Raw genomic sequence first — 12361 nt, forward strand, 5'->3', positions numbered from 1 at the left:
TTTAAACCCATGTCCTGGAATCCATTAGAAAGGCTACCTTATAGTGTAAAGTCCTGGTTTTAATCTCTCTCTTATCTAAGATCCACTAATCTTTATCTTCCCTCTTCTGTTTATTTTTACATGTAATCCCATAATCAAATGCCACATCAACAGAACTATCTGGCAACTACCAATTTAAGCAACATTTCCAGCACAAGTTATACCTGGTTTTCAAGGAACAACACTGAGTGCACTATAAACCTGAGGACTATTTCATTCAACCATTCCCTACTTCAAGATGTCCCTTAACCTTGAGTTGTCGCAGGACAGTCTCTCTGATCATATATTGTACTTGACATAACCTTAGGCTGACTTGAATAATACAGATTGACCTTAAAACACTTAAACAAAAAAACAAAAAAAAAAAACAAAAAAGAAAAAAGAAAAAAAAAAAAAAACACTTAAAACAAAGTGACTTAAAACAAAGTGAATTTCCACACTTTTTTTCTTCCTTCTCATTCCCAGATCCCAGCTTCATGTGCCTAGGAGAAAATAACATTCTCTGTCTCTACTTTCATGTTCTTGTAATGTTTGGTGCAGTTCACTGGGTTACTAAAACTCCCCATAAGTATTTATCACCCTGCTTTCTCTTTCCACATCCATTGTCTCTGTATATAAAAGATTTGCTCATCCACCTCTTCCATGAGATGTTCCTGACTTAGGCTTTGAGAGTCTCCCTAATACAACAGGCTCTCTTAACTCTTTCATTAATATTGTCTAGATCTGCTTGCACCCCCTAACCATGTACTTCCTGTTAATTCCTCCCCTAGCCTTGATATTCTCTCCACTCACGCACTTACTACAGAGCAGTCACCTAAGCTGGATATTCCCTCCACTCAAAAGCTTCAGGTCAAAACCTACACGAGGCTGGCTAGACACACCACATAGACATCTCCTGTAAAGTCCCCCTTTTGGCTCCATGCTTCTTCAATCATTTATCTCCTGCCAATTTCCCTAAGCTGAATATTCTCTCTGCCCATCCACTTCCTTCTGGATCATAAATTGGGATGGCTGTACCATGCATCCATGCACCTCTGTCCATGTCTTCTAGTAAGCTAAGAGTACTGCCCACCATTTACCACCTGCGAAGTCAAGCCTTAGGCTGGCCACAACTTTAAATCAGGAAACTACTTCCGTAGTCTCCCCATGATGGATGCACACTCGGTCTTGCACAATACCAAGAGTCCTCCAAAGGCTGGATGCTTCTACTACCCATCCATTCCAACCTGATCCTGTCCTAAGATGATTGCTTTATCCATTCATGGATGTCCTATTAGTCTTTCCCTGAGCTCCAAAGTCCAAACCTCATGTACCTCATGCCGAGTCTTCCCCTAAGAGGGCTGTACCCTGCACCCATAGATGCCATCCACGTTCTCCTCTATGATCAATGCATGCTCCATTTATCCACTACTTGCCAAGTCCTCCCCTAGTCTAGATAATCCTTTTACCCATTATAGTATTATAGTACTTACTAGTACTTACTATAAGTTCTTCCTCTAATATGTATTGTCCACCTGTGTACTTTCTGCTGGGCTATCGCCTAGACTGGGTGGACGAATCACCCATGCACCTCTTGCCAAAAAGGTCTCTAGGCAAGCTACTGCCCCTACACATAAACAGCCTGCTACAACCACCTTTGTACCTCCTCCTGAATCCTCCCCTAGGCAGGTTGCACCTTACACTAATGAACATCCTGCAGCATCCTTCTCTAGACTAGTTGCATTCTGCATTTGTGCACTTGTGCACTCCCTGCCATTTCCTTATGTGAGGTGGCTGAAACATACACCTATACATCTTTAGGCATGTCCCTTCCCTAGAGTGGATGCCACTAATGGACATCATGCCATGATTTTTCATGGAATAAATATTTCTTCCTTTGGAGTCCTGAGGATGGCTTCATCCCACATTCATGTACCACATAATTAGCTCTGACCCCTAGGTTGGTTGCATGTTTCACACATGAACTTCATGCAGAGTTCTTAACTAGGATAGATATCCCATCGACCTATATACCTTGTATTATGTTCTTCCTTGGGCTAGCGGCACTCTCCACCCATGTTCTTTCTTCCATAGAGGAATTTGGCTGCAACTTCCAACCATGCAGCTTCTAATAGGTCTTCCCAAAGGCTGGCAACACTCTGCAACCATGCAACTTATGCCAAGTCTTCTCCAGCAATGTCCTTCCTAAGACTGGATGCTCTTTCCACTCAAGGATCACCTGACTAGTCCTTCCCTAGGCAGGATATTCCCTCCAACCATTCTCATCTAGCAGGATCCTTCCCTAACCTTTCTGCACAATTGCCCCACTCAATAGCTGCTGAGTCCTGCCCTAGACTGGATGCTCTCTCAACCAATGCGCCCATTGCCATTAACACAACTAGTTTAGCTGTGGACTCCATCCATGCATTTCCTATAGGACCTCCTCTGGGGTGGCTGCATTCAATGTTCCTCTATCTCTGCCATCAATCAGGCAAGTCCTAGGATGATTACACCATATCCCTACCCTTCAGACTGGCTTAAACTCTCCACACATACACCTGTGAAGATCACCCTTAAGCTGGATGATTCCTCCACACTTCTGTAAGATCTTCCCCCAAATGAGGCCACAATCCACATATAAAATTCACTCCAATGACTCCATCCGGCTGGATGCTAGGTTCACCCATGAAGCAACTTAGGCTAGCTTCTATGAGCTTACTGTTTAATATTCTCCTGGACTGTTCACTTACCCTAAACACACACTTCCTGCTACCTTCTCTCCTAGGTTGCCTGTAACCTCCATCTATAGATCTACAGCAATATACTACCTTAACCTGGCTACAAGCCCCAGTCATGCATTTTTTTACCAAGGTCTCCCCTATGATTGTGACACCCTCCAGTACTATACCTATTAGTAGATCCAACTGTTAGGATGGGTGCTTCCTGGGTGTTTCCTCCATCCATGCATCTCCTGGTAGACGTACCCTAGTTTGGATTCTCCTTCCAAACATGCACTGTGTGAAGGTTCCTACCACAGGCTGCATCCTCCACTCTCCAATGTACAAACTGCTGTGACTTTCCTTAAGCTGGGTGATCACTTCCTTCATACATGTCCAAACTATTTTCCCCCTGTGCTGAATGAATGTTCTCTCCATCGATGGATGAGCCCACTCTCTACCATACATTTCATTATGGTCATTTCCTAAGCTTGCTAAATTCTATGCCAATGTAACTTGTATCACATCTTTCCAATGGTCCAAATGCTCTATTCCCACATATATTTCTTGTTATTCTAACTTAAGCTAGCTACATCTTATACTCATGCATCACCTGCCATGTCCTGCCTGAGGCTGACTGCCTCCTCCAACACAGCACATCACTGGGAGACCTCTCTTAGGTGAGATATCCTCTCCAACCAAATACCCCTTGCCAGAATCTTCTATAGGATATTGTACCCTCCATTCATGTACATCCCCTTACTTATTCACTAAGCTAGAAGCTCCATACACTCAGGTACTCCCTTGTTGAGACACCCCTCCTGCCACATCCTCTACTTCATTGACTGTACCTTGCACCCATACACCACCTGCTGTGTCCTTTCCCAGATGCAGCCCTTTGCACCTATGTACTTCCTGTAGATTCATCTCCTTAGAGAGGATGATCCCTCAACCGATGCCTCTTCATTATTGTGCTTCTATAGGCTGGAGACATCCTCCTTCCATAAACTTCCTAAAATGTATTCCTCTAATTTGTTTATTTCTATATCCATAAACGTCCTCCACAGTCCCATTCACCTCCTGCCAATTCCCACACTATGATGAATGCTTCCTTCACACACATCCTGATAAATCCTATCCTAAGCTAGTTTCTCCCTCCAGATAGGCATGTCCTACAGGGTTCTACTTTAGGCTGGCTGTACTCTGTAGCAAAGCATCTTCTATTATGTTTGCCATTACATTGGCTTCATCTTCCATCTGCCATCTTCCACTCATCAACCATTTGCCAGTTCCTAGCCATTGCTTACCTACATACTGAACCCCTAAACACACAACCATATCCTCCTCTATGCTGGCTGAATGTTTCATATACACCTCCTGTTGAGACTACTCTAGGCTGGAGGTTTCCTCTACTAAAGCATTTTGTACTGGATACTCCTATACACTCACTGGACCTTTCATCCATGTACCAACAGGTGTGTCCTCCTTTAGGCTGGATGCTCCCTTCATCCATAAATTCCATGAAGTGTATTTCTGTGGGCTGTACTCTCACTCAACCCATCAAATTCTCAAATTGCTAAAGACACAATGGACAAGGACCTAAAGAACACCATCAGAATGTTTCACCAAACAAGTAACAGTGATAATGGGATAGAAATTAGAAAAAGGAACCAAATATAAATCCTAAAGCTGAAAAGAATAACTAAAATGACAAATTCATCGAAAAAGTTCAATGGCATATTTTATCAAGCAGAAGACAATAATCAGCGAAATTGAACATAGGCAATTAAAATGAACAATCTAAGAAGAAAAAAGATGAAAGAATGAAAATCAATAAACAGAGCTTAAGAGATCTGTGGGACACCAACTCACATACCAACACATGAATGGAGCTACAAGAGAAAGGAGTGAAAGTACGGAGCCTAAAGTACATTTAAAAAAATAATGGCATAAATAACTAACTAACTAAATAAATAAATAAAAATAAAAAATAAAATAAAAAAATAATGGCCAGCAGCTTTCCAAATTTGATAAAAGATATGAATCTCTACTTCCAGAGGTCAACAAATTCAAATGGAGTAAAAAAGCAAAGAGATCGATACTGAGGCATATCATAATGAAACTATCAAAAACCAAAGAAAAAGAGAAAATCGTGAAAGCAATAAAACTATACACTTATAAGGGATCCTCAGTCTGATTAGGAGAAGCCAATTTCTCGTGAGAAATGACAGAGATAAGAAGAAGGCAGTGGGATGATGTATTTGAAGTGCTGAAAGAAAAACAACCTTTAACGAAAAACACTAAATCTTATAAAACTACCCTTTAAAAATGAAGCAGATTGACATAACTGAAAGGGGAAAGACAACAACACAATTATAATAGAAGATTTCAATACTTCACTTTCACTTATGGACCAAACAACCAGACAGAAGATCAATAAGTAAACAGAGAACTTGAAAAACACAATAGATCAATGCATGTAACAGACATAAACAAAACTGTCTGGCCAGTAACAGCAGAATATATATTCTTCAAGTGTACAGGAAACATTCTCTAAGACAGACCATATATTAGGGGACTAAACAAGTCTTAACATTTTCTTAACATTTAAGAAAATTGGACTGATATGAAGTATTTTCTCTGACCACAGTGGAATGAAACTAGAGATCAATAGCAGAAGGCAAACAGGAAAATGCACAAATATGTGGTATTTAAACAATGTACTCTGATTCAACCAATGGATTAAAGAAGAAATCAAAAGGGAATTTAGAGGGCAGCCTGGGTCTCAGCGGTTTAGCGCCACCTTCAGCCGGGGGTGTGGTCCTGGAGTCCCAAGATCCAGTCCCATGGAGCCTGCTTCTCCCTCTACCTGTGTCTCTGCCTCTCTCTCTCTCTCTCTCTCTCTCTCTCTCTCTGTGTCTCTCATGAATAAATAAATATTTTTTTTAAAAAGGGAATTTAGAAAATATATAAAGATAAAAAAGAAAAAAAGTCTTAAATTTTAAAAAGAAAATATTACGAGACAAATGAAAATTAAAACAGGACATTTCAAAAAAAAAACAAAACAAAATAAAACAAAACATGACATTTCAAAACTTATGGAGTGCAATAAAAGCAATACTGAGGAAACATTTCACAGGAGTAAATGCTTATACAGGAAAAAAAAAAAGACCTCAATTCGACAACTAATTTCACACCTAAAGGAACTAAAAAAGAACAAATTAAACCCAAAATTAGCACAAAGGAGGAATAGACTGCAGCAGGTAGAAATGAAATAAAAAGAGAAAAACATCAATGAAACCAAGAACTGAATTTTTGGGAAAAAAAAAATCAATAAAACTGATAAATCTTAACCTAAAGTAAAAAAAGAGAGGACTCAAATAATAAAATTAGAAATAAAAGAGGTAGGGGCACCTAGGTGGCTCAGTTGGTTAAGTGACTAACTCTGGATTTCACCTAAGGTCATGATCTCAGGCATGTGAGATCCAGCCCAACCTAGAGCTCTGTGCTCAGAGCAGACAGTCTGCTTGAGATTCTTTTTCTCTCTCTCTCCCATCCTTCCTGCCCCTCCCCCACTCACAAGTGCAGTCCCTCTATAAAATATTTAAAAAAAAAAAAACATTCTCTCTCTCTCCCTCTCCCGGTCCCTTACCTCTGTGTTCATTTATTTAAGTGTGTGTGGTGGGGGAAGAGGGGCAGGAGAAGTGAAAGCAGTAATATTAAAAACTGATGTCACAGAAATATAAAGGATTATACGATATTACTATGGGGGCACCTGGGTGGCTCAGTGGTTGAGCATCTGCCTTTGGATCAGGTGATCCTGAGGTCTTGGGATGGAGTCCCACATCAGGCTCCCCACAGGGAGCCTGCTTCTCCCTCAGCCTATGTCTCTGTCTCTCTCTCTGTGTCTCTCATGAATAAATAAATAAATAAAATCTTAAAAGAAAAAGATATCAAAATGAAAAAATCCCAATTTAAAAATTGGCAAAGGAGTTGAATAGGCATTTTCCCAAACAAGATACACAAATGGCAAATAAGCACATGAAAAATACTCAAAGACCTTAGTTATTACGGAAATGAAAATCAAACCTAAATAAGATACGACTTCACACACACTGGGATGGCCATAAAATTTTAAAAAGACAATAATAAAGCTTGGTGTGGATGTAGAGAATATTGAAATCCCACAAAATTTCTTGGAGGAATGAATATAAACTGGTAGAGCCACTGTGGAATATAAACTGATAGAGCCACTTGTGATTCCTCAAGAAGTTAAACACAGAATTAACATAAGAACCAGCATTTATAGTCCTAGATATAAACTGAAAGAGCTGAAAACAGGTCTTCAAACAAAAACTTATTAAAAAACAAAACAACTTGTACATGTCTATTCATAGCAGCACTATTCACAATAGTCAAAAGGTCCAAACGTTCAAACAATCAAAATATCTCTTCACTGATGAATGGCTAAACAAAATCAAGAGACACATTCCCTGCATGGTATCCCTGTTCTCATGAAGGTAAAAAAGAAGCAAAGGCACAGCACCTGACTAACTTTATTACAGAGAGCAGCAAACTAGCCAAAAGGTACTTACTGGAAAGAGCAGCTGAAATTGGGATGGTGCAAGGAACATACCTCAAGAAGGACCAAAAGTACTAGAGAATAGCACCTGTGAACTTTCCCAAAACTGATGCCTGAGCATTCACTTCTACAACAGGACCCCATGATTAGCATGATTAGATAAAGCACCTAGGATGGAAAAAAAAAAATGCAGTAGGAAATTTACAAGAAAAATAAAGGCAAGGAAAAAGTCCCAAATTTGCTCTCCACACATATGTACACATGTGGCTACTAAACATTTAAAACGTGGCTAGTCAGAATGGAGATCATGTAACAGTAAAATACATATATTTTACTCCATAATTTTATATTGATTCCATATAGAAAATATAATATATTGGATAGATGGAATTAAAAATCTTATTAAAATTAATTTCACATTTCTTATTACTTTTTGAATGTCTTACTACTAGATAATTGTGAGTTACATGTGTGGCTAGTATTAGGTTTCCTTCAATGGACAGCACTCTATACTACTCAAGTTTGAGATGCCTCTTAGGTCAAGCAGAAAAATCAATTAGGCAGCTGGATATACATGTACATGGAGTACAAGGGAATGAGTAAGAACAAACATACATATTTAGAATTTATTGAATTAAAATGACATTTAAAAACTCAAGACTACATGGGATTCCCTGGGAAGTGAATGTATATGGCAAAAAAAAAAAAAAGACCAAACACTAAAACCCAACACACAGAGGTATGGAAGGAAGGTCTAGGAAAATACTAGGTAAACATAAAAAAGGAAATCTCTTAAGACCAAGGAAGAATATGTATCAAAGAAAAGGATGATCCAGCTTTGGAAATGCTTCCAAAGCTCCAGGAAGATGATGTCTAGTAATAGGTTTCCTCAGGATTCTGCACTGTGGAGATTTCCGTTAAGATGGATGGTATTTGGTACATTCTGAAAGAGGGAATATGGGACGGACTCAATGTCAAAGGGAGGAGGAAGAGCTTGTGGCCAGTGTGGCAGGCCTGAGTTAAGAACACTGAATTAGGGTCCCCATTCTGGCAGATCAAATGCCCAGGAGACTCATTAAAACACTAGGATGTAGAAGGGTGGTAGGATTTGTGATTCTACCTGCAATGCTGGCTCACTGAAGGAAGGAACCAAATCTAAAGCCTGAAATACTGTTTTCCTCAGCCTCTGGAATATGAAGTGTTCTGCGATCAGGGTACCTCCAGGGATAAAGTGTAGCTTCTTAAATATATAGGCCTGGGTACAGAGCTCATGACATATACAGGCCCACCATTAACCTCTGGTGCCTATGGCAAAAGGATAAATGTAGGCACCTGGTCCATATTCTGGATCTCTTCTCCCCATGGCCAGCTACATCCTACAACATGCAGTGCTTCACACCTAACTCAGGGAGCACTACAACCCACACTTCCCAGCTTGGTCTAGCCCTTGCTCCCATACTTTTTTTTTGCCCAAGATTGAGCACACCATAGGCTCAGCTCTTCTTTTCTTAGGACGGACTTTGAGAATAAGGACTTGCTGGCTCTGAAAACATCCTCAGAAAATTAGGATACTTGATACATTTTCTACAAAACTAGTAAGATGTCTAGACCTGGGGGCAGAGGGGGCCGGGTTCATCTCCTTGTCCCAATGGACTCTTATCTCTGGCATGAAATATAGAAGAGGAAGGCCTGAGCAGGACCCTCCAAAATATGGGACTCAGCCATTAGGGTTCCTCTTGACCAGGTCTAATGCCAGTAGTGGTCACATACCAGAAAAGCAAAAGGGAAGAGGAGAAATACAGGAAAGGAGCAAAAGGGAGTTCATTTTAGTAGTTTCATTTTTTAATCCATTTATTTTAAACATGGTCTCCTACCATGTTTCCACAAGTTAAATTATTTAAAAAACGGCTGAGTCTCATTACAGCAGGGATATGGTCAAGACAGAAAGACAACTGGACAGATACCCTGTTCAGAGTGCTGCAAGCCTACCTACTATTATACAAATATGTTTACAAACACACTCACACTCCCTTATATGCTCACAAACTCAGTCACAACTATTTTTCAAATGGGATTATCCATTAACATATTTTTTCACTATTTGATCATTTACTCATGTCAATCAATAACCATAAATAGTTCTCCATCCTTCTACTGCCCACTCTTACAGACTTCAAAAGCCCCTGTTCCCAACATAGACATTTCTTTCTTTAAAAAACCAAGACTTTCCTCCATCAGGTAACTAACCTCTGCCGTTTCTTTCTTGATTCCGTGTCTTCCTCCCTGCTCTCCCTATTCCCTTATCTATTGGTCCGTATCTGTGGTTATTCTCTACACCACATTGACCATGTACTCACTCTCCCTGTCTCTGCATACCATAATCACCTCTGTTTCTCCAGTCATCTTCGGACAAACTCTACTTCTCTTATCCAAGTTGTAAATGACCTATGCTAGAAAGGTATTAAGTGTCTAAATGGGAATTTTATGGTCATAACTCCATTTCAAACAAAGGCAATAAATGATTATTCTCTATCTCTCCTTAAGATTCAACTAACATGCTACTTTTTTTTTAATCCTCTAAACAGAATATAAAATGGAGAATTCTGCAGAAGTGTTTTTAAATTTCCTTTTTAAAACCGAAAATAGAAAAAAAAAAATAAAAAAAATAAAACCGAAAATAGGCCGAGGCTGCCTCCGGAGTCGCCACCGCCGCACTACGCCGCGGCCTCCCGCCCGCTCGCCCCCCCACCCCCCACCCCCGCCACCGCCGCCGCCCCCGGACGATGCCGCGGCCTCCCACCCGCGCCCGCTTGCTCGCTCCGTGCGGGCCCGCACGCTCCGGCGGCTCTTGCTCGCCTCGCGCGGGCCCTTGCTCGCCTCGCGCTGGCCGTTCCGGGCCTACAGTCCCCTCCCCCCGCCCGCCGCTCGCGTAACGGGCCCAACGCCCCTGAACGCCGCCCGCCGCTTGCCGCTTGCCGCTTGCCATGGATGCCAGAGTGACTGAGAGTGAACTAAACGCGACTCTCACCATTCGGCTGCTCATGCACAGGAAGGAAGTGGGGAGCATCATCGGGAAGAAAGGGGAGTCGGTGAAGAGGATCCGCAAGGAGAGCGGCGCGCGGATCAACATCTCGGAGGGCAACTGCCCGGAGCGGATCATCACCCTGACGGGCCCGACCAATGCCATCTTTAAGGCCTTCGTCATGATCATCGACAAGCTGGAGGAAGACATCAACAGCTCCATGACCAACAGCACGGCGGCCAGCAGGCCCCCGGTCACCCTGCGGCTCGTGGTGCCGGCCTACCAGTGCGGCTCGCTGATCGGGAAGGGCGGCTGCAAGATCAAGGAGATCCGCGAGAGCACGGGCGCCCAGGTGCAGGTGGCGGGGGATATGCTGCCCAACTCGACCGAGCGGGCCATCACCATCGCGGGCGTGCCGCAGTCGGTCACCGAGTGTGTCAAGCAGATCTGCCTGGTCATGCTCGAGACGCTCTCCCAGTCCCCGCAGGGGAGAGTCATGACCATCCCGTACCAGCCCATGCCCGCCAGCTCGCCGGTCATCTGCGCGGGCGGCCAAGACCGCTGGGGCTACGCAGCCGGCTACCCGCACGCAGCCGGCTACCCGCACGACACCCACTACCTGGAGGGGCCGCCCCTGGATGCCTACTCGATCCAAGGACAACACACCGTCTCTCCGCTCGACCTGGCCAAGCTGAACCAGGTGGCAAGACAACAATCTCACTTTGCCATGATGCACGGCGGGACGGGATTCGCCGGAATTGACTCCAACTCTCCCGAGGTGAAAGGCTATTGGGCAAGTTTGGATGCGTCCACTCAAACCACCCATGAATTCACCATTCCAAATAACTTAATTGGCTGCATAATCGGGCGCCAGGGCGCCAACATTAATGAGATCCGCCAGATGTCCGGGGCCCAGATCAAAATTGCCAATCCGGTGGAAGGTTCCTCTGGTAGGCAGGTTACTATCACTGGTTCTGCTGCCAGTATTAGTCTGGCCCAGTATCTAATCAATGCCAGGCTCTCCTCCGAGAAGGGCATGGGGTGCAGCTAGAACGGTGTAGGTTCGCTTACAAACCACCACCACCACCACCCCACCCCCTTTCTGCTGTTTTCCCATGATCCAACTGTGTAATTTCTGGTCAGGGATTCCAGGTTTTAAATAATTTGTAAGTGTTTCAGTTTCTACACGACTTTACCATCTGCTAAGAATTAAAAAAAAATAAAATAAATAAAATAAATAAATAAATAAAAAATCACATTTCTCTGTTCAGCTGTTAATGCTGGGATCCATATTTAGTTTTATAAGCTTATCCCTGTTTTTAGTTTTGTTTTGGCTCATGGATTTTATTTCGGTTTGTCGATAAGAAATGTTAAGAGTGGAATGTTAATAAATTTCAGTTTAGTTCTGTAATGTCAAGGATTTAAAAATTAAAAAATGGATTGGTTAAAAAAAAAAGAAAATATTTCTATTTTTTAAAAAATTCAGGACGCCTGAGCAGTTGAGCATCTGCCTTCAGCTCAGGGAGTGATCCCAGGATCAGGGATCGAGTCCCACATCAGGATCCTTGCGGGGAGCCTGCTTATCCCTCTGCCTATATCTCTGCCTGTCTCTCATAAATAAATAAAATCTTTAAAAAATTCATTATATGAAAATAGAATTGCCTAGAATTTTAAAAACTGAAGCTATCAAGTCATAGGATCAAATAGGACCCCTACAGACCTCAAGCAAGATAGAAACAAAGAAAACCACACCTACAAACAGATTAACACTACTGAAAAAATTATAAAAAATGTGATTAAAACAAACAAAAAAATGCCTAAATAAGATACACTATGAAAATAGATTCAGTATTACAATATATACTTCCCAAAACAATCTACAAATTCAAAGTAATTTCAAGCATGACCCTATAGGATATTTCATGCAATATGACAAGCTGCTTCCAAAATGTAATATGAAAAATATAGGGTCATAAAATGTGAAAAATATGATCATATTCCTGAGAGAATTAAGTGAGACAC

The 12361-nt window shown here is 41.9% G+C and overlaps 1 protein-coding gene across 1 annotated transcript; it reads left to right on the forward strand.

The window, feature by feature from the left end:
* Window positions 1-10245: 10245 nt before the first annotated feature.
* On the forward strand, window positions 10246-11771 carry LOC140627459 (poly(rC)-binding protein 1-like). Its single transcript, XM_072815823.1, has one exon. The coding sequence runs from the start codon at window positions 10302-10304 to the stop codon at window positions 11388-11390; it is 1089 nt and encodes a 362-aa protein (XP_072671924.1). The 5' UTR covers window positions 10246-10301; the 3' UTR covers window positions 11391-11771.
* Window positions 11772-12361: the final 590 nt, after the last annotated feature.

Source organism: Canis lupus, chromosome X (assembly GCF_048164855.1).
Source record: "Canis lupus baileyi chromosome X, mCanLup2.hap1, whole genome shotgun sequence".
NCBI classification, from domain to species: Eukaryota; Metazoa; Chordata; class Mammalia; order Carnivora; family Canidae; genus Canis; species Canis lupus.

Coding starts and splice junctions, on each gene's coding strand:
- LOC140627459 (XM_072815823.1), top strand. CDS start 10,302: ATGGATGCCAGAGTGACTGAGAGTGAACTAAACGCGACTCTCACCATT.